Here is a 21,744-nt window from a genome sequence, read left to right as displayed (position 1 = left end):
CAACTGTTGCGTATATCGGTTGCAATGGGTTCGGCTCTGGTCCTTCAGTTGGTATGCCATCCATACTGTGGTGTGAAAGGGGAGTGCGCCGGTGAGACGTGGGGATGCAGATCCATTAAAGGTCCATTACTCTAGTGACTGATCTGGAGTTCTCTATGGCTGAAGTCTTTTGTGCTGCACATAACTGCGGGAGGTCAGTCGATCCTGGTCGGAGCGATAAGTAGACTTATACATAATCAATCGCACCGAGTGCACGGCGAATGTGGAATCAACCATGATCATGTTGTGTGCTATAGGCCTGCCGTTGTTTCCTTTAAGTACCTCTGCAGCCTGGCTACATCTAAAAGTAGACAGTCAGCTACACGCGTAGAATTCTGCCAGGATCCTGAGGGTCCAATCGCTTATTGTCAAAACTCTTTTCCTAACCCTCGTTTTCCTTTCTTCATTTTAAAAGCGCTCGTCTAGTTTGGTTTGTACTCAGCTTGTCTTGGTTATGTTCACGGTGCCGTGTGTCTGGGGTTCGGTGTCAAAATCTCCCCGAGAACGCGTTTGTCTAAGTTGCGCAGACGCCTATTACGTTATCCCCTTGAAATTGCTAGACATCTGAGGACTTGCAAGTCATACATTCGGACAGATCTCTGTGCTGAAGTTGTCATTTTGTTGACGCCGTACCTGACTAGGTCCGGTTGACATTCTGGGCGCGCAAGACGCTGAATATATTGACTAGAAATTAACCAGGTGGATAGTTGTGTGATCAAAGTATGGCAGGTAAGTCCGGCCAAACTACAGCACATGCCTTTGAATCATTTTTGAACCATCTAGATATATTTTATGCTATGGTAGAGCGGGCGCAGCGATCATGCCGGTAAGGCGGTTATCATAACCTTTCCCCCCTTTCTGATCGTAAGAATAGAGAGCAGGGAGTTGAATCCAATCAATATCTATAGATCCCATTTCGACCATGGAAACTTACTATCGTGGCCATCAATATCTGAGGATTTGATCGCCAACCCTGGCACTACCAATACTCGGGAAAGCGCCCACAGAATGGTGTGATAGAAATATCTAGCCCACGACGATTCAGGATGCATCATCGCCGGAAGAATCGAGGGTATTTTCTGCCCCTCGTCGACAAATGGGCGAAACGTGCTTTCGTAGGCCACGAGCGCCTTTGCAGGATGTTCACCTTCGTCAAGCTTACTTAGCTCAGCTGCAAGCACGTAGGCCCCGGTTATTGCCAGCGGCGTCCCCTCTCCTGTGAGCGGCGATGGGCAATAAGCTGCGTCTCCTACGCAGACGACTCGTGAGTTTGACCAATTGGACATTTTGATCTGTTGGATTCCGTGGAAGTAAAAGTCAGGGGCCTGATCCATGGCGTCCAGTAGCCTCGATGCTTGCCATCCAGCGTCGGCGAACTCCTTTCTCAAAAGTTCTCCCTGTTCCTCTCTACCGCTCCTAGATGCCTCCAGCCACATATTTTCCTGGACTTTGCAGCGGGGCACGCGAGTGAACATGGCTCTGATGTTGCCGTGTGGGTCGGGTCTCGTGCTGATTAACCTCGAGCCAAGACCTAGGTAGACATTCCACCAGTCATTATCGCTGGGAAGACGCGGAACCGTGTAATATGCAGCATACATGCCTACATCGACCGCGTTGACATCCTTGGCAGGAAAGCACTGCTTACGAATCTTTGACCACTGGCCATCGGCTGCGACCAGGAGATCAAACTCGTGCACCTCGCCGTTGCTCAACGAGACTTTGACAGTGTCATCGTCGTTGGAAATAACATCCTGGATGGTGGTTCCAAACATATATTCGACCCCTGAGAGACGGCTCGCAGCTTCGTGAAGGATCATTGCCAAGTCTCCACGAAGTATCTCGAATTCCGAGGTAGGGCTACTCGCATAACCCTTTCTGAGCGGAAAGCGTGCAAGTGGCTGCCCCTTGTCACCAATGAATTGTGTGCCTTGTTCCGTCGTATTGAATCGCAGCACTTGGTCCATGAGGCCCATTTTCTTGATCACAGTAAGCGCGTCATCTTTAACATCAACGCTTTGCCCGTGAGGGAGTATAGACTGGCTCTTTTCGACAATGACTACACGTGCACCCGTCTTGGCTAGGAACCAGGCCAGAGTATTCCCTGCAATGCCTGCTCCACTGATTAGGACACGCATGACGACAAATGACCAGGAATTCGAAGTGCACTTGAAGGTGTAAGAATAGTGCTTGGCTGTGCAGTGCGGGAGAGAATGATTGTTCTATATTCGATTTTTCCATTGTATTTGAGTGTGAGCATGATATCGGTTAAATACTTTTCTGGACCGTCATTCGAATGTTGACGGGAAGCATCTTCGGGTTCGGAGCACGAAGACTTCTATGCTTATGGCTTGAGACTAAGGTTCGGGTTCGGGCATTTTGCAGCTCGGGCTGGGCAAGGTCGGGTCCGAGGCAGTCCACCAATCAAACGCCACATCAGAGAACTGCGTGGAGACCCGGCCGATACTAAACTGATGCCCGTTGCTGCTCTCATCCCAATCCTCTTGAACTCCTGAACAGACCCCTAGGTCATGAGGACTGAGGAACGGTTGCGTGATTGTCACGTGTTTTCCGGAACTACACCATCGCGAATACTGCAGCCTTGTGCAGTGGACTCTCATCTATGATGTCAGATGCTACGGCAGCCACGGCATCGTCTTTGCCAAACAATCCCAGCAGGCCGACCTATTCCTGCATCCGCTGCGCAGACCGCAAAGTCAAGTATGCTCAATCCCGTTCTCTCATGCGCAATGATTTATCTGTTCACTGCAACCAATGTGCACTTTACATTCTGAGAGATGCCCGATGCCGACGTGTCTCGATTGATTCTCGCCCTTGCCCCACAAAGCGTCGCCCTTTGAATAAGTGCGCTGGCTCGTTGCTGCTGACAATCTCTTGAAGATGTGATCGAAAGAGGCCATGTGGCTCATGTGTTAGACGCCAAGTTGAATGTCTTTTCAAACCCTCGCGGCCGTCTCGAGGTAGACCAAAACGCGGCAAAGAGCAGGTGTTGACTGACCGACTGAAACACTATGAAGCACTGCTCCAGGAGAAGGGCATTGACCCGAGCAAGTTACCAAATACTGTCGTCTCTGAAACATCTCAACCTTCCACCCGTGCCATGGCTGTGACTCCGAAAGAGCCGTACCCGAGCAATTATTTGCCTGTCGCTTCTGAATCAAGCCGACCTGTCCGAAAACCGCAAGTAATACAGAGTGAAGGTGGCTCCAAGTTTATTAATAAGTATGTAACTAATTGAAAACCTGAAGAGATCATAGCTCATACGGAATTTACAGCTTACTATGGACAGGAGTAGTAGAAGAGGCAAGTCCCTTCCTTGATTCGCGTGGGCATACACACTGATACCTTCCTTAGCTTCACGATTCGCATGGTGCTATGATCGATTCTTCGAATGATTCAAATGACACAGAACCATCTGATGATGATTTCGATTATGTTCTTGCCCGAAAACCAAGGGCTAACCTCAGGTCCTGTCACCCGCCCCCTGAGGGCATACTTCACTTATGGCAAGCCTTCAAAGACAACGTTGATCCCTTGACGAAGGCTCTACATGTGCCGACAATTCATCCAGCAATGGAAATGGCGGCAAGAAACATCGGAGCAATACCACGAGATTTCGAAGCACTCATGTTTGCCATCTATAGCACAGCGATCATGTCACTAAGTGATCACGAATGCAATCAAAGACTTGGCGAGGCCCGCAAATCCCTCCTCTCACGATACGTATCCTGCACCAAAGTTGCATTATCCCGAACGCGGTTTATGGGAACCACCAGCCTTGTTGTTCTTCAAGCATTGGTCCTCCATCTGCACTCGGTGCGAGATACACATGAGCCACGTGCTGTTTGGTCTTTGACAGGTGTGGCAGTCCGCATTGCGCAGGGTATGGGACTCGACCGCGACGGAGCGCTCTTAGGTCTGCCTCCGTTTGAGACCGAGATACGACGACGCATATGGTGGTTGCTCAAGACGCATGACTTCCGTACCGCCGAGCTTTGTGGCGTTGACAAATTTCGAGATATTCGTGTTGATGCAGAGAGCTCAAAATGGCCGACGAATGCGAACGATGACCAGCTTAGGCCAGGGATGCCTTCACTCGAGAATGGGCCAGACAAACTGACCGACGCCGTTTTCATTTCTGTGAAATGCGAACTCTTCAAGCTTGCTATCGGCCGTGGTGATCACTTGCGCCGAGCAGGGCTCACGCCCAGTGAGCTTTGTGCGACTGGGAGCGATGCGGAAAATACCGACCAGTCTTTTGCAAAGATCGAAGAGCTCCTAGAGACAAGATATTTACGCTACTGTGACCCCTCACAGCCTTTGCATCTCATGACGATGCTCCTGGCCCGTAGTGCCATGAACTTCATTCGCTTCCTTATACACCACCCACGAAGATGGGCAAACGTGGATCAGACGCCGGTTATTGAGCGACAGGCCGTCTGGGATCTTAGTATCAAGATTCTAGAGCAACACAGCATGTTACAGTCCAACCCAATGCTAAAACAATTTGCATGGTATGCCCCATATTTCCAACAATGGCACGCTGTCATTCACGTACTTGATACTCTCCGCGCCAGCCCAGACACAGCGGGCACCGAAAAGGCTTGGAATCTTGTGGCCAGCACATATGAGAATAATCCGCATATGATTCTAGACACGAGAAAGCCGATTCACATAGCCGTGGGCAGCCTTTGTCTAAAGGCATACGCCAGTCGGGAAGCGGTATTGCAGAAAAGTGGTACCAGTCCTTCTCCGCTACCCACATTCATCGTCCAGCTACGCCAACAACGCAAGATTGTCCAGACCAAGAAACAGGCAGTACATTCCAAGAGCTACCAACAAGAAGACCCAGTAGACGGAAGCCAGGTAAGAGCCCCCAACAGAAAGCTACGACCGGGCGTCAGCGCTATTGAGTTGGGCGACGCCTTGAACTAACACAAGCTCAGCAGTCGGCTACACAATTACCAAATTGGTCTCGACCCAGCGGTCTACCTAACAGCTCTGGTTCTCCTGAAGGAGATGCCTTTTGGTCCAAACAAGTGTCTGGCGACGCTGAATTCGGCATAGCAAATGATTTGGGGGACATGGGTTGGGATTTCTTGCAGGATCAAGACGGTGTGGGGGATAGTGCTACAAGCGGGATAGACTGGGATAAATGGGACTCCTGGCTGGCAGAGTCTAATATGATACGTCCGTACTCGTCGGAGAATGGCTTCTTTGAGGACATGTAACTAATGCAGGTAATTTATCTTGTATGCCGCTACTGAAGGCAGATATTTGCGTACCGGAGAACTTTTGCGACTGACTCATCCAAATTATCGCCAACAGGTTTATCCTTACCGCGAAACTGTTCCTTGTATCATATGTACATATATACTTTCAGGAAGAACCAACGCATGACTGTACTGACTAGCTAGAGACTATCGCTATCTAGCAAAGTTAACGAACGAACACTTCCCGTATTCTTTTTAACCAAGAGTCGACTAGTAACGTTAGGCAGTGATCATAGAACAAAGAATGGTGAAAAGAGTGAAATGGTCAGAACCGTAATGGTCGGTCGTTGATGCACAGAAAGCAGACATTTCATAGCGTTGCTCATCTAAAGCTCCTCCAGCACAGGTTAAGCTATCGTTTCTCTTCCCGCCTACGAAGACTCAGGTCTGCTTCTTAGGTGCCATGCCGCGACGCAACTTGACGCTGATAATCCGAATCCGGCGTGTGATGATTTGGTATATGACTATCTCTTGGCAGCTGGCACAAGAGGCGGGCCGAGGTTGAGCCGGCTTGGATGTGCAACTATGTACAAGTCCGCTACCCGGGAATAAGTAAGTGCTCACCACTCACCTTCAACTGCAGAGTTCGGGTGCTCAATGTCACTGTAGACGACAGTTTTCGCGATACAGGATCAATTGACTCGGTCCCCTCACCATGTCATCTTGGCCCCCAATCGAGCCACTCATAGCGGTTGTGCCGCTGGGAGAATCAGCACTAGATATCTTCCAGAATGAGAAGTGAGTTCCTTTTATATATATCATGCAAATTTCCAGTAAGCCTCGAACTCATGCCGTTACCAGTCCTGTATGGGACCTCGGCGAGGGCGTCCGTTCAATTTTCGGAGGCTTTCTGGTAGGGCATTCTGTTGCCGCAGCCAAGAAAACCGTGCCTGCCACGTTTCAGGTACATAGTCTACAGTCTGTATTCGTCAAACCCGGAAATCCGCGCGAGAGAATCATGTACCGTATTGAGCGCATACTAGACGGTCGTACGCTGGCCACGCGTCTTGTGCGTGCCACGCAGGGGAACGTTCTTCTGTTTCATGCCACAATCGGCTTTCAGCGGTCCGAAGACAGCGGAACGGCCAAGTCAGCTGCAAATGGCGTCCGCGTACTGGAGTACGATATGGCGATGCCTCAATGGGCAACTCAAGTATCCCCTGAGGACGAGAGTTTGGGGTCGGGGTTTGCTATGTTCGCCGAGATGGGCGTACCACAAAAGTCAGCCGAGGAAAGTCCTCAAGATCCGTTGGAGTGGCGTCATCTTCCGGGAGAGGCAATCAGAAATCCAACTGAATTTCGACGCCGTAGCTTTGTCCGTATCCCGCTGTTGTCCACAGACGATCATGCCACGCATCTAACGGCACTGGCGTGGATGTCCGACGCGTGGTTGATATACACAGCTAATCTCGCGAGCCCTGGAAACCATCCACTGGGAATATGGAGGAGTATTGTGATAGAGACCACAGTAAACCACTCCGTGTGGTTCCATTCACCAACGGTCAAGGTCAACAACTGGATGGTCTGCGAAAGAAAGACCTCCTGGGGTGCAGACGGAAGGGTGTTGATACAGCAGACTATGTGGGATAGAGAGAGTGGCCGTCTCATTTTATCATGTGTTCAGGAAGGCATGCTCCGACTTAAAGTAGCGAACCTTTGAAATATATCTTACACATATATGACAACCCCGTATCCAAGGAGGTGCAATGAGGTCTGCAAGGCATTAAAATGGCTCACGCATCCCAAGGAAGGAACTGTGCTATTTTAGTACGGAAGCGTTCCATTTCATGCTGTACAAGCAAAAGCAATCAATCCGCGAAAGAAGTGAGTGCCATAATTTTCTTCATCTACCTTGAAAATATCAACTAACGGTTCTGCTGTAAGTCCCTCTTCATCTTCTTGTCCAACACAAAATCAATCCCATAGGAGAAGCCACAAGTAGCATCGTCTAGATTGGCTTTCCTGACGCTCAGAGTAGGACAGCCCTAATGCAATTTAAGGGATGATATTCTGGGCCAAGGTGCCCTGCATCTTAAGGAAAGAATTGCAGGCACCTCCTTGAGTAACAGTGACGCGACTACCGTCACTGTTGCTGCCTGGGTGATGCCGGCATTGACCGTTCTTCCATTCTGCGCCATCACAGTTGTTCTGGTCAGCGCACAGCCTCACGCATTCAGCGTGATCAGACGCTGCCACAAGAGACCCGTGGTTGGTGTTGATACAGTGCTGGCACGCAATCCGGAAGTCAACGCTGTTGGCAGTGAGCCAGTTGCCTTGGTGGTCCGGGCAGAGATATGTGTCGGGCGAGAGGGGCGGTTGGTTGAGAGTGTCACAATTGGAGCCATTGCAGCTTGAACAAGCACCTGCGCAACCTGCAGAGTGGGCACTTGCAAAGGCCACAGCCTGGATAGTTGGGTGCTTGGAGTTGGTGCTGAAATAACAGTTCTGTGTCTTGTGTTCATAATCGACACTGAGGCAGGCCGGCAAGGCCCCACAAGCACTCATACAAGCCGCAAATGAGTGTTGACGCTCGCGCTTAAGGTATGTTGTTCCATGTCGTTTCTTGCAGGACATCACAAAGTTCTAGAGGATATCAACATCAGCCAAAGCTTGATCAATAGATCACTTGTGTCAGAGCCAGCTCACCTCACCGGTCGGGCTCAGAAAAATCTGGCCATCTGCCGCCGGGCATTCAGTCGAACACCTTTTTGAATCGAATATAGAAGGCTGTTGAGTTGGTGGATCAGTGGCGTAAAGGTAGTGAACGCCTGGGACATGTGCTGTTGAGTAATTGCCCTGCCCATAGAGCTTACAATTCTGCCCAGATGTGCTGGGCTCGTACGCCACACTATTTACATTAGTAATGTTCAATACCAGCAGTGTGGTCATATCCTTACGATTTACAATCCGGATTGGCCACACAAGCTTCCACACAGTCTTTGTGGCTGTTGGCTTGCAGGACCGCTTTGACTGTGGCCCCGCCAGAGTCCGAACAACATTGAATATAGTACCAAGTACCGTCACTTCCTTCGTAGATCTTGCCGTCATCTAAATGAACTATGTCAGTTGCCTTCTTTTGATGCGAGAAGGTCCAACTTACTGGCTGAGCACGTCAAGTCTGTAGCAATCTGTGGTGTAGCAACTGCCGCCTTCGCTCGAGGCGTGTTCGGGCACGGCTTTGGTACCCATAGGTGATAACCAGAGTTGGCAGTTGATTTTGAGTCGTTTTCAAGCTCGCAATTGTTGCTGCCGATGTGAAATTCTGCGCTTCCGCACTTGGGCTCTTGAGCACACAGATCGACACAGGCTGCCAAGGATGCCACATTTGGAATAGTCTTGAATCCCAGGTCGGGATTCCCGTGGTTGCAAAGCAGCTCGAACGTTCTTCCGTTTCTGCAGGAAGTCAGCCTTGTGATAGTTAAGGTATGTTAGTTGACCGTACGCAGAGTAGAGCTGACCGTGATCCTTCGAATTAGTGCAATCATAGGATGGCAAATTACCAGAACCGCCACCTTGTGCCGGATTCTGCGTGCCACCCTGGCCACCAGTACCACCAGTACCACCAGTACCTCCACCAGAACCACCAGAACCACCAGAACCACCAGAACCACCAGAGCCGCCACCTTGAATTGGCTGCTGGGTGCCAGTGCCAGTACTTCCTGATTGACCACCACTGCTCTGTTGCCCACCACCTGCACCAGCAGGCGGTGTAGCGGGGGCGTTGCTTTCGTATACCCAACCGAAGATACTCCCGGTCAAGCTCTTTTCAGTGATGGACGTGTGTTTCTCCCTCAGGTAGCAAATGCTCCTATCGGCATTATAGACAGCAGTGAAACAACCACTGGTCTGGGAACAGGAATCAAGACACTCCTCGGTAGAACCAACATTTCTGGTGAACTTTATTGGGTTTTGTCCGGCTACAATGGCGCTCCTGCAGTAAAGTCTGTACACCTTTCCATTTCTGGCCGACGTGATTAGAAATAAGGAGAAGTGAATTTGCAAGGGGATTGCCTACACTGTGCGTGTGACTTTATGGTCCTGGTCCTTGTCACATGCGTACGCGGCAGCTGGCGTCAGGATGGCAGCAAGGACCGCCCAGCCGAAGTACTCTCGAAGGAAAACCATGGTGAACTGCCGGATTTCAGGATTCTGATCTTGTCGTTTGGATGAGACGGATGTGAGAGTGGTTGGCTCAGTCCGGCTTTATATAATCCACCATCAATGCAGGCTCGTTCCTACTTGCCCAGCGCGAACCGCATTTTTCGTCATGTTATAGGTGCCATTCTCTCAGTTCCCAGGAAGTGACCGAGACATTCCAACGCACTCAAATGTTGGTTGCGGAAAGTATGGGTTGCTGCCTTGAAAGCTCGGCTTAAGACATTCGGCGACTACATTCGGGTCGTGTCTAAGACTTACTATTGCTATTTCGTAGCCGATTTTTAGAGTTGCGGGCCGCTGTTATCCACTTTTTTTGACCGCTTGTCACGGGGTTCGGTCGATGTCTGAGACTTCTTGGGCATCCGATTGCTTATTGGGAATTTTGTCCAAAACCGACGGGCTGGTGTGGCTGGGACTGCATATTGGGGCGCTGGGCCAGCTTTTAGAGTTGCGGGCCGCCAACTGTCAATCGGTTGACTAAAACACAAACTGCAATTCGGAGCCGTTCATATGGTGAGACCCACCTCACGATCTTCCATGATACTTCTTCTTCTTCTGCAGCTAGAGCACGGCACGACAGCGGCACGGAGACGGGACAATGTAGTCTCATCATAGTTACATCCATAATTGGGTTCAGTCTGCTCCGTTGGGTCACCTGCTCAAAAACAGTTGTCTAAGGCCCATGCCGCGTTACGTCTTACGCCAAGCAGGTCTTAAACCATACGCATGTAAGGGAGAATCAAAATCAGTGCAAGGAGTCAGATATCTGACGTTGATTGACTTTCAGCCATTCCTAGACGCTGGGGATCCAGAGGAAGGGTGATCCATAATGCACACCCAGGCCACCGCCGAGTCTGAGACGAGTAAGTGTGCTTTTGGGCGGCCATGGATTCGTATAAGTATCTATAATCACTCAGGCTTGGGCAGATTACTCTCCCCCGACCTTCGTTCAAAGAACCACCCGAATCATCTCCCCATCATCTCTCCAATTGAGCCAAATTTCCCCCCTCGTTCTCATGAAGCTCAGTCTCAGTATCACGGTAGCTAGCTTGCTAGCAAGCCAGGTGGAAGGGTTTTTATTCTTCCCCTTGTTCATACCGTTACCACTTGTCATAATTCACGGCCGCAACAATCAAGGTGGCCAAGGAGGCCAATCCAGTTGCACCTGTCCTCCCTGCTTTCTCTCGGTTCAAAAACGGAAAGATGAGGATAACGCGTGCCAGCAGAATGGGTTTGGCCCATACAAGTGCGATTGTACTTAAACGACTTTGACGAATTCAACTCAGCAACTTTGTTCTGGTCCCTTCAGTTCAGGGTCCTTCAACAAGGGCCAACGTTGATGGAGCAACACTTGACTCAGCCTGTTTAAGATCAATTCATATTATTATATCAGGTTATGATTGGATGAAATGCAGTTGCAGACCAGACAGGTACAAACTTTGACTATCTGCCTTTCATGAGATGAAAACAGCGGGACAAGGATGCTGTTGGACATTGGATTGTCAGACGGTTCGCTGCTGACTTCAGAGACTTATTGGGCAAAATGGAAGATATAGGTATTGGAGATTTCATGACACTCAATTTCCACCTTGTGCCTCTTGGTGGACTTCCCTCTTTGCCTTTTCTAGATGCGCCAGGAACCAATAATTCCCCGCAGTGACACATGACAGACTCTCCACGGGTGGAGTAATGGCTACAAGAAATATATGCGATTAAAGTAATACATGAAAATCATGCATTATTCTTGTACCTGCATCAGGACGGCCCTTTAAGAGGATATGCTTTGACTGAATTGCTTCGTGTTTGGCGGATCTATCCTACTTTGCAGACTCTACATTTCGGGTTGGCAAAACACATTTATGTAGCTGATATGTCTAGACAGGTCTAACGAATAATGAGATTAATAGTAGCTCGTTTCCTTCTGACGTAAAGGAGGGTTAAAATGTTGCATATGTACCCATGGCAGATTAGAAGCACTATAGAATAAAAACCGTATCCTCGGCAACGTTACAGATCTGATGCCTGCAGTGGTACATTTGCGCCGGTGCTTACAGTGCATGTGGCTTGGAACAACGGCTGCACCTTGCGCGGGACCGCGTACTACTTCGTGAGCAATCGGTAACGAGGAAGTTTGCTACGATATAAATTGTGATCTGTCCAGGGAGAAACATCATTACGGTCTTCCGTGATTACGTATGTGTTCTATGAATTGAACATACGATTATTTTTTGAAGTCGGCATGCTCGCAGTATCGTATTATTGTCTACCGTGCAAGGGTTCTAAGTATTGATATGGACAGTGACTTGAGGGGATAAGTCCCCCGCGGTTCGCTCGAGTGTAGTGTCAATTCCTGCCGACTGCAGCATAATAATCTTGGAAGGCGGATGGAGGTTGTCACTTTACATCATTCAATTACTCTTGAAATAATTGAGAGCAAGTATCTCTCCCAACCCAGCTGCCTTTTCGAAGTCGTCCAAACTGTAGCGCATCCTCTTCGTGGTGGCTAGTGGCTGTCCATCAGGAGGCGCATACTTCTTGCCGTCAAAGGTAGCTGGCTGTTCATACAAGAAGAAGATGTAACGATGTGGCTGGGCGAGGGGTGGCGGAGCTGGCCCTATGTAATTGGCAATGAAAGGCTCAGTCGGCTCTAGCTTTCCGGAGGAAGCTCCTGATGTCTTAAAGCCCGGCTGGATCCAGTGCAGAATCGGACCGAGCACATTGAAAGAGATGAACGGAGCATCGATGTCTAGTCCAACCGCTAAATAAGTCTTATCCGGCGATGCGGCATCAAAAGTGAGCTCTGGTGGAGACTGTGCGTCTGTGGGGGACATTAGAGATGTTCAAGAAATCCTATAACAGGTGGCGTACCTGCTCTGGGGATATATGCCCCAGTTTCGAATCCGACGTGCTTGCCAACCACCAAGCCAAGTGTTGTCACCTTGCTCTTTTCTAGCTCCACCAGAGCTCGGTCCACGCTACTGTTGGCTGGCATGACAACGATGACCGGCCTTGCCAAATAGTGAAAGATCAAGGGATGAGGTGGAACAATCAAATTATTGGAGTTCAAGGTCTTCGAAGTTTTTAAAGGTTGATGTTTGCATAACACGACCGATGTTGGAACAGAGTCAGACGGCGTCAGCTCATGATGCCTTCCGAGAACCTTCCTGGTTTCCCCGAATCTGGCCCGATGTCGGCTCCGAGCACTCACTTTGATTGGTTCTCTCGAGTTCCAACCCGCTGACGGCTGAAAATGGTCTCCATACCGATGTCTGTTATCCCTATTGTTGCCTCAACCACACCGCAATAATTAGACAAGCTTGGGCTGAGCAACAATCTTTTGAGAACCCAAATGCCATGTGCCGTAATGCACGCGTAACCACAGTGGTAGGTAAAATCTTGCAATGCTAACCTAGCAAATACTTCAGCAGACCATCTATCCTCGGCCTAGTGGGCTTGTAGTGACTCGAGTTCATGCAATGCGGTATTATGGTATGGCTCGACTTTTCAACGAAACGCATAGGCGTCAGATATGTCAACTAGGAGATTGGTATACGTGGTGCTAAATCCGTCATGTAAGTTCCTGATTGCAACCTAACTTGCCCATACGAGAAGCTAAGCAGAGTTCCTTTTCAGACAGCTTGTTCAAAATATATGGGACTTATGCAAGACGGCAGCAAACCATTCGACATGGTTAGAGCGTTGAGCTAGTATCGTAAGGCTGGCGTGGAGTACGTGTTGCGTGCGGAAAATAACAAGAAGAAGACCGTTAAGGCCGTCACACTCAAGCGGAGAAATGATCAGTAGTATCGCTCTTCTAGTCAGAATTTCCCAGGAGAGACAACAAATCATTCATTCACACGCTGGGAGGAAGTTAGATATACATATACTCGTTCGAAATCGTTAATTCAGGACTAGGGGACAAGCGTGCTTAAGATCGTCGTCGCACTAGCTACATTTCTACACAGTTTTTTAATCAAATAGATTTTCTCAAATAGATTTTCACAAACAGGATGTCTTATATAACTCATGCATGGTGTTTGAGCTAAGGCGGCCACTCTCGTTCCTCAACCTGTTCAAAATTCACCATGCCCTTGAAGCAAATTCTAGTTTGACGTTCGTAGTCAAGATAAAGCAGGTTTCCATCACCAAGGTGAACAGGTCGTTTATATAGTGTCATTTGCCTCTCTTGAACAAAATTTCGCCAGGTTGCGTGGCTGTTCAGTTCTGACGCGCCACCCGCCCAGGGGCCAAACGGAAGTGGCTAGCACTTAAAGGAAGCAAGGGGGAGTGCACTACGCGCAATAAACAGGGACACGGGCCATTATCAGCCAAATCCATTGGACCCCGTTGTGAAATAGTGCTGCTACCACATTTCGTTAACCAGCCCATGCCGGCATTCCGATGGCGCTACATACCTGCTATATTAAAAATTCGGATTTATTAATCATAAGAAATAGTCCTAAGACTATGATTGTTTCTTCTTGGGGCAGAGAATCATATGTTGAAGAAACTACAATAACGGGATAGTATGGTGCCAAACGCCTGACTCAAGAATGGTGGTGTTGTCAGGCGCAGAGCAAAATAACATACCTATTAGTATAGCCCTCCATATCATTAGGTCGACTACCACATCCAAGTCAGTCTCACATGTTTCATGTCTTTCGGACTTGCAAATATTGAAAACTTCGCGAAGCCTTGTGACCGCAGCAACGGATGACAAAATGGCCTGTTGCCGATGGTGTATGGATGCGTAGCGTTCACTCATATCCGGTTGCGCGTCAAAACCAGCTACCCCCGATTCGTTCTTTATTCTGCGACCAAGTAAAACCATAGAATTCTTAGCAGGGCTCAAAAGACTGTTGACGGCATCCAATAAATGTAATCGCTTCCGTAATATCGAACGTGATATCGTTTTTCTGGAATACGAATTCCATCGGCTTGAGTCTCTCGGCCAATTACCTTTAAGCTTCCTGTCCTCATCATCCTCGATTTTCAAGAGTAAAGATGTCGTTAGACATAGCATGGATCTCTGGCACCCTTGCAGGGAATCTGAGATGCCTGAATTGTTTCTCAGAGTTTCATCCAGTATTGCCAAGACTCTTTGTACACTCGATCGATTCAACGCGACCATTATATTCTCCAAGCTATCATCACCGTGAAGAAAGTCCAGGGAAGCGGAAAAGGCGTCCCTAACATCAACGCCGGGTCCAAGAAATTCCGTTGTTAGCTTATGGACACCGTACCTGGGCATACGATACGAGTCATTGTGGTTCCTGTTGTCGTTCTGGGAGACTGGCGCATTTCTCCCAGAGACGAGACGAGAAAAAGTCTGGTATTCCCTGTCTTCCGACCAAAACTTGCTTTGCAGACAAAGTGTTGTGAGATACGTGTGTAAAGGGATCCCACGAGACGGGAAGACTGCAGGCGCCTCTTCTGGAGTCTTTGCAAGAAATAGCCACAGAATATTGTCGGTATGTGTACTATCGTAGAGAAGAGAACAGTTACAGAGCGAGTCCGTACCACAAGTGCTCATTTGGTCGTGATGTCTGTGGAGACTAGCCTTGATGTCATTGGTGTTAGTGGACCTTATGGATCCAAAAGCACTAATAAATTCTGCAGCGGTGGTATGCGATCCTGGAGTTTCTGATGCTGTATTCCGTGGTTGAATTTCGATATGGCCATTGGCATGTTTGAGTGCGGCCATAAGGCCTCGATGCAATGGGCTCAGTCGTGAACTGAAGAGGCTGGAGCTGGAGAATGCCGCTGCCGTACCTAGAATTGGGTGCTGACGGAAGTCGACCTGGAACTCTTTGGCGATCAGTATCGGGTAGGATGACCCTGTCTCGGGTTCGAGATTCCGGACACCTGCAACTCCTGCCAATGCAATGATGGTGTGGACGTCCGCATAAGCAGGGACAGCCCGCAAGTCATCTGGAAGGTAATCTGCAGCTGTGACGGCCAGGTCAGGTCCCTCTAGTTCGAGGTCCACAAGGTTAAAGAGGGAGAGAAATTGGAGCCAAGAAGCTTCGGTGACAGGGGTATTTAGAGTGTCGTCTTTAAATGTCCATCCGGCCCAGCCTTTGCGTCTTCGACGCTTAAGTTGTTGAAATGGCTTCCAATAATGACGCAAAGGTCTCTCAGAGGTTGAACCATCTTCATTTGTTCGGTCCTGCCCTGTAAAGAAACGTTTTGATAAAAGAGTCCCAACGGCCTTCTGCAGAGCAAGAAGCTGCTGTGTGACGGCATAGCGGAATGGCTTATGTTTCTCACGGTCTCCGTAAACGCTGCCAGCATTATCACCCACTTTCTCTGCCTTTTCCAAGATAGTGTAAAGCCTATCGGCTCGCAAGATTGGGGTTAATGCGTAAGTGTATGTCCTCAACTCCCACAATTTGATAACGTGTTTACTCCAAGAACCATACCTGCCGATGACAAGCCGGCTGGACTTCCGACGACCGGGACTGGCTGCGAAGATACCCTGGAGAACCGTGATCAGCGCGAATAACGTGGCGCAGATCCCGAAGATGCCGACAGGAACGGTGAAGGCGAAGGTGATTGGGTCCCAGTCAGTCTTTGCATTCTCGGCTGCGATTTGGTCGCCGACAACGTCGATCAAGCTCTGAAGGAGGCAATCGGTGGAGTTACCCTTGCTGGCACAGGAAGTACTGTCAGTTGTGGATGCCATGGCTGCAATATTTGGGGAGGAAGAAGAAGAGGTCATTCGCAGGTGAGATGCTGCCGTGTGGTAAGAGAAGACCTCGGAGGCGATGGCAGTCTTGCGAGAGTTCGTTCGCCCCGCTATGCACAATGCATACAGGCCCCAGTCATGTGATTAAATACCACAACGTACGGGCGCTGATTTCTCGTACCTTTATTTTTTAAGCAGACCTATGGATATATACACCGTCAAGGTCGCCGAGGAGTCAGGTATAAATCTGTTCCCAAGTAACGGCTTTACATAGGAGGGCTTTGTGTTTCAAGTAGGTTGAACATCCCGTTTGAAACTTAGGGTGTAGGTGATAATCTTTGACAATTATTCCGTATTCAACTCCAGGCAAATGGTATCGTATCCAATGCAAACCGGGTCCCTATGGTTTAAATAATCTAACAAATCTCATGCGGCTTTGATTACCCACCCAGTGATCCAACACCATAACTCTTGCCGTCAAGTTTTAGTACCGACTTGCTCATTTCTTCAATTGATCAACTCATTCACTCCTCCGTTCCCAGACACCCCACCATATACCTATATTTGCTGCGACCACCAGATCCAGCATCTTGAGGCCCTCTTCCCAGATGATCAGCTTGCCCATTTTGGCCCGCTTGCCCCTGTTGCCGCCGCCGGCCTTCTCCCGCCCGAGGCTGAGGTCGAACCCGAGATACTCGTACTCGTCGTCGTCGACGTCGTCCTCTGACTTATTCGTCATGGCGTTCAGTATCTTATCCCTGGTGCGCTCGCGTGCCTCGTGGAGGCCGGCAGGCCTGTTGGAATCCGCGGGTTTCGTATTGAACAGCTCCGCTGATGGAAGGTTGAACCGCAGCTCCGAGATATCGTTGCCCTTGGCTTTGGGACTCCTCGAGCCGTTGCGGCGGTGTCCTCTGCCTTCGGGGCCGGCCAGTTCCATATTCGCACCACCGTCCGCAAGTGGGTTCCATTGGGTGCCGTGCGTGGGCAGGACGTGTCGGCATCGAAGACTGCGCCCGCCGTTGCCGGTCCGGAACTCACAGCGCCCGTCCCACGGACTCGTGAACATGTAGCCTTGCGGTTTGAGTCCATGGCCGGGCACGGTAAGTACTGGTGCCTCGCCGCCGTCAAAATCGCCACCGAAAGAACCGATGGAGGCTACGCTGCCAGACCTGTCGTGAGCGGGACGTCGAGGAGATGTGGACATGTCGCCTTCGCGAGATTGCGGCCGACGAAATGCGTTGCGAATGTTAGAAGTCCACGACGGTGCGTAGGTCATCTTGACTTGGCGCTCAAAGACGTGGGAGGAAATGGGAGATGAGTGGGACTGCGGTGTGGAATCCACTGGCTTGTCACGAGCCCGTTGTGGTGGCGATGGAGCTGCACCGGGGGCAGTTGAGTTGCCCGGACGCATCATGTCGAGGCTCTCTCTAATATCCCTGATATCGAACGTGGCTCCCGGCGGCGGCATGCCACGGAATTTGGAATAGCCTGGTGTCTCCAGGTGGATGTTGATTGATGGCGAGGGTGCGTACTTGTCCTCTGGGATCTGCTCTGGGTGTTCTAGCTGGAATGAACCTATCTTTCCCACATTCCATTGCTGCCCGGAGCTGCGATCACGGCGGATGAGCGTGAGGGAGAACGGGGTAAATGGTTTCCTTTTCGAGGGGGATGGTGAGCGGCTTCCTGGTCTTAGCACTCCGGGGTCCGCTGTGAGATGTGTTCCGTAATCTGGGTGGTCATCGATCTCGTCCGGCCTAGGGGGCAAATTCAGATACTCGCGTGGGGGCGGCTCAGGGGGTTTGGCTTGAGTATCAACCGTGACAGGTCTAGAGCCAATAGGTTTTCTGTGGATGGCAGGTTGGGGTGGCCTTTGAGGCGCCAATGAAGCCGCAGGTGTTGCGTGAGATAAGCCAGACGAATGAGGCGGCACTGGCGGCGGAGCATCAAATGGGTGATTCTCTTTGCCGTTTGGTGCTCCCGGTGCTCCTGGGAGAGTTCCGGGTGTCCATGCGGCAGGCTCTGCGAGTTTACCCAAGGCAGACACATGAGGGGCACCTGGTACTGGTTTTCGGTTGATCAAGTTCCCGCTCCTGGAGCTTTCCAGGCTCGGCCTAGACGGAATGTCGACTGGGGATATGTTCATGAGCTGTTCATCTTCTGGCGTGTCGAGATGAACGTAGTACAATGAGCTCGCGACGTCCTCTGCCGTAACATTCTTGACCTGGGGCTTGAAGGTCGACAGAATGACATCTGGGAGACGTTAACATCGTGAAATGAGCGCAAGGAGTGACCGCTAACCTCTCGTGCCAGGTACCCTGGAGATGTAAAGAGTCAAGGGCTCCTGCTTCTTTTCGGCCGGATTGGTAGGATACTGTGGCGGGTTGCTGGCTAGAGCGTTGAGTGAAGCCAACGAACGAGCCTCGACATAATCGCCCATCTCTCTGCTTCCACCGCTGCTGCCGAGACGTCGAAACGCACTTGTCGGCTCAAGAGAAATACGTCGTGATTTGGTTTCGTCGGGGAAAGAAGTCAGATACTGGGCGTCACTCAGAAAGTCTGAACGTCGTAGGCGCCCCGGTGGAAACCTGATTTCCGGGATCTTGGTAGTTATGCAGGACCGCGGAAGATCGGTCTCAAGGGTCCAGGGAGTCCCCGGGGGCCCGGGTCTCGAGCTTAACTAGACAAGACGACGGCGGGATGTCAAGAGCACCCGAGGTGGAGGCTCAGCGGAGGCCACGTCAATCCGAATTTCACTGCCTGTCCCAGCGCAGTGATGTCAGTCGTTTGCAGATAGCATTCGCAATCGCAGAGAGACAAGCCTGCGTCAGCGCACGGGGGCTGTGTCTCACAGGTGGAAGCTGGAAATGCTTGGTCGCTTTTGGGCTGCAATAAGTTGGGGTGCCCGTGTTGCCCGTGGAACCCGAATCACTTACCTGACTTAGGTGCTTAAACTCAGCTCTAGGCATGTACTTAGGGGCAAATCTGGGTTGCGGGTAGGCAGCCGCGAGAACCAGTGCTAACTTGTACGAAGAGTTTCCCGAAATAAGTCATACATAGGAAGCCTCGAGTAGTGAAGGGGATAGTCACGAGACGCATTGATTGGGGCCTGCTGTTCTGAAGCGGTTGATCACGCCTCGAGCCCGTTTCTACAGTAGCAGGTGAACCCACTCCAGGGCTGCGACGCTGATCGGCGCCAATAGAAACTCACAAAGGCGGAACACCCGTCAATGTACGATTCGGGGCCTTCATGCTTGCAGGACCGTCAATGTGTGGTTCAGTGGGCGACCTACTCCATCTACCACCGTCGAATTGCTTACTATGGTACTGCAGGTACTATAGTAATTCCTATGGGGATTCGTGCAAGGCGTAGCCCTGTGGAAGACCGACCAACCCATGCCACGGTTGACAAATTCCGAGGCTGACAGCTGGGAATGACATAGCTGGGGGGACAGCGCTATGGGGAAATGCCCCGCCAGAGTCCAAAAATATTTTGAGTAGCGGCATCGGAACCCCCGTCATCATTGCCAACCCATCTCGCGAGTGAGCCACCCTACAAGCCCGCCAGCTGCACCACCAGGCCGCGAACCCGGCTTCTCTTCCTCTCCCGCTCGCCAGCTTCTCACCGGAGCGTTCCCAGGCACGATGGCGACCGCCGTGGCGCAACAAGACGCGTCCGTGGCGCCCAAGAAGCCCAGCACCACGCGGTCCATCCTGGCCGGAGCCCTCGCAGGCGCTGTGGAAATCTGTGAGTCCAACACACAACCCTGGTCGCGCAGTGCCAATTGCTCACTGAACATTCGCTTATAGCTATCACGTATCCGGCCGAGTGTATGTAGAGTCCTCCATGGCTTGAGACGGCCCCTTGGACCTAGCTAATAACCCTGCAGTCGCGAAGACGAGGTCGCAACTCAACCGCAAGCTAGCAGAGGGCCAGAAGCTCCCCTGGCCCTCATTTGGCAAGCAATGGTACGCCGGCTGCACGACGTTGATCATTGGCAATTCGGCCAAGGCCGCTATACGTACGTTTGCCAGAGAAGGCGCTGGGCCCCGGCGAGGTGCTGCCCAGAGAAGGTGGTCGCGTGACTGACCGCCGTGATATTCAGGGTTCGTCTCCTTTGAGCAGTACAAACGCTTGCTCGCCGACGAGAATGGCAAGGTCACCGGACCGCGGAACGTGATTGCTGGTTTCTTCGCCGGTGTGACCGAGTCGCTCATTGCCGTGACGCCCACCGAGTCCATCAAAACGTCCCTGATTGATGACCGCAAGCGGGCCAACCCCCGGATGAAGGGCTTCCTCGACGCTATCCCTATCATCTATAAAGAGAGAGGAATCAAGGGCTTCTTCCAGGGCCTGGTGCCGACGGCCGCCCGGCAGAGCGCCAACTCGGCGGTTCGGTTCGGTTCCTACACCAGCTTGAAACAGTTGGCTGAGAGCTACACGGCGCCCGGCGAGAAACTCGGGGCGCTCGGCACCTTCGGCATAGGAGGCGTGGCCGGCGCCATCACGGTCTACGCGACGCAGCCGCTCGACACGATCAAGACGAGGATGCAGAGCATCGAGGCCAAGAGCGTGTACGGCAACAGCTTCCGATGCGCGTCCATGATCTTCAAGCAGGAGGGAGTTCTCACTTTCTGGAGCGGAGCAGTGCCGCGCCTAGGCAGACTGATCCTCAGCGGCGGGATCGTCTTCACCATGTACGAGAAGACGATAGACCTGTTCCAGAAGATGGACCCAGAGGAGCGATACTTGTGAGGTAACGAATATCATTGTGCATGCTGCGAGGCTGGATAGAGTCTAGAAAATATACCCTCGACCTGGGTGCAGGAGCAGGGACTGAGCATGACGGCGTTTCTGGAGTCCTCTGATTTGGCGCCTAAATGTAGTTGTAGTTGTGACATGGGGTATGTTTGCATATCGGAATACAGTGGGCCAGGCGACTGGCTTCTTTTATCTACAGTATTGTACAGATCCTCCCAGGCAGCTTCGGTGTGGCTATTGCAACCGAACAACGCCCTTTACTCGCAGTATAAACCTCTGGAGCCACGATCGGGTCGGGGCGTCTTGCAACTCAGTGAGCAGGTCGGTGTAGTAGGTCGGGTTGCTCCGGGGCTTGAGGATGGACACTTCGCCGGTGATGGCATACTGTGGTGGTGTAAGTGTAAGTTGAACTTGTCTTGGCCTCGGTGGCGGAACATACCCTCTTGCGGAAACGGTTGTCCAGTAGCGAGTAGAGGGCATTCGCCTGCTTCAGCTTCTGCTCCTCGGACAGGGACGGGCCGCTGCCGCCTTCGAACCGCTTCTTCAGTACATCCTGGAGCTGCGCGGCGGGCCGGAGGGAGTCCTTGGGCCACCGGTTCAGGGCCTTGAGGATGTGCAACTGCGCGCTCTGCATGCCAAGGAGGTGTGAGCAAGGTAGGCGGCGCCTGTGGGTGTGGACGAGCGACGACTCACGACTGCTGGTTTGGACATTTTGGTGCTGTAATGAAATTGCCTGCTGGACTTGACATTGCTTGTAAGCGGCAGGGGCCCTAGGAAGCGATTGTGCTCGAGCTGCACGAGCGTCTTGA

At 51.2% G+C, this 21,744-nt stretch overlaps 8 protein-coding genes across 8 annotated transcripts; 3 read left to right on the top strand and 5 right to left on the bottom strand.

Moving 5' to 3' along the window:
- Positions 1–941: 941 nt before the first annotated feature.
- Positions 942–2,174, bottom strand: JN550_009550 (uncharacterized protein; the record flags this gene model as incomplete). The annotated part of the gene is made up of 1 exon (XM_049321634.1): positions 942–2,174. One exon carries the CDS (start codon positions 2,172–2,174, stop codon positions 942–944), a length of 1,233 nt encoding a protein of 410 aa, XP_049168497.1.
- A 1,456-nt stretch (positions 2,175–3,630) lies between these two features.
- On the top strand, positions 3,631–5,288 carry JN550_009549 (uncharacterized protein; the record flags this gene model as incomplete). The annotated part of the gene is made up of 2 exons (XM_049321633.1): positions 3,631–4,923; positions 5,007–5,288. 2 exons carry the CDS (start codon positions 3,631–3,633, stop codon positions 5,286–5,288), a joined length of 1,575 nt encoding a protein of 524 aa, XP_049168496.1.
- A 697-nt stretch (positions 5,289–5,985) lies between these two features.
- Positions 5,986–6,990, top strand: JN550_009548 (uncharacterized protein; the record flags this gene model as incomplete). Its single annotated transcript, XM_049321632.1, has 2 exons — positions 5,986–6,068; positions 6,132–6,990. The coding sequence occupies 2 exons, from the start codon at positions 5,986–5,988 to the stop codon at positions 6,988–6,990; spliced, it is 942 nt and encodes a 313-aa protein (XP_049168495.1).
- Positions 6,991–7,325: 335 nt separating this feature from the next.
- On the bottom strand, positions 7,326–9,455 carry JN550_009547 (uncharacterized protein; the record flags this gene model as incomplete). Its single annotated transcript, XM_049321631.1, has 6 exons — positions 7,326–7,913; positions 7,977–8,178; positions 8,228–8,378; positions 8,431–8,723; positions 8,773–9,291; positions 9,346–9,455. 6 exons carry the CDS (start codon positions 9,453–9,455, stop codon positions 7,326–7,328), a joined length of 1,863 nt encoding a protein of 620 aa, XP_049168494.1.
- A 2,441-nt stretch (positions 9,456–11,896) lies between these two features.
- On the bottom strand, positions 11,897–12,480 carry JN550_009546 (uncharacterized protein; the record flags this gene model as incomplete). The annotated part of the gene is made up of 2 exons (XM_049321630.1): positions 11,897–12,306; positions 12,357–12,480. 2 exons carry the CDS (start codon positions 12,478–12,480, stop codon positions 11,897–11,899), a joined length of 534 nt encoding a protein of 177 aa, XP_049168493.1.
- Positions 12,481–14,336: 1,856 nt separating this feature from the next.
- Positions 14,337–18,613, bottom strand: JN550_009545 (uncharacterized protein; the record flags this gene model as incomplete). Its single annotated transcript, XM_049321629.1, has 4 exons — positions 14,337–14,404; positions 14,448–16,286; positions 16,735–18,426; positions 18,475–18,613. The coding sequence occupies 4 exons, from the start codon at positions 18,611–18,613 to the stop codon at positions 14,337–14,339; spliced, it is 3,738 nt and encodes a 1,245-aa protein (XP_049168492.1).
- A 1,205-nt stretch (positions 18,614–19,818) lies between these two features.
- Positions 19,819–20,929, top strand: JN550_009544 (uncharacterized protein; the record flags this gene model as incomplete). Its single annotated transcript, XM_049321628.1, has 4 exons — positions 19,819–19,921; positions 19,984–20,004; positions 20,064–20,195; positions 20,280–20,929. The coding sequence occupies 4 exons, from the start codon at positions 19,819–19,821 to the stop codon at positions 20,927–20,929; spliced, it is 906 nt and encodes a 301-aa protein (XP_049168491.1).
- A 240-nt stretch (positions 20,930–21,169) lies between these two features.
- On the bottom strand, positions 21,170–21,646 carry JN550_009543 (uncharacterized protein; the record flags this gene model as incomplete). The annotated part of the gene is made up of 3 exons (XM_049321627.1): positions 21,170–21,319; positions 21,375–21,563; positions 21,629–21,646. The coding sequence occupies 3 exons, from the start codon at positions 21,644–21,646 to the stop codon at positions 21,170–21,172; spliced, it is 357 nt and encodes a 118-aa protein (XP_049168490.1).
- Positions 21,647–21,744: the final 98 nt, after the last annotated feature.

This window comes from Neoarthrinium moseri (assembly GCF_022829205.1).
Source record: "Neoarthrinium moseri strain CBS 164.80 chromosome Unknown scaffold44_Wmoseri_CBS_16480, whole genome shotgun sequence".
In the NCBI taxonomy this organism is placed as follows: domain Eukaryota; kingdom Fungi; phylum Ascomycota; class Sordariomycetes; order Amphisphaeriales; family Apiosporaceae; genus Neoarthrinium; species Neoarthrinium moseri.
The sequence above is the reverse complement of the archived record's forward strand: the minus strand, read 5'-3'. Positions and strand labels throughout refer to the sequence as shown.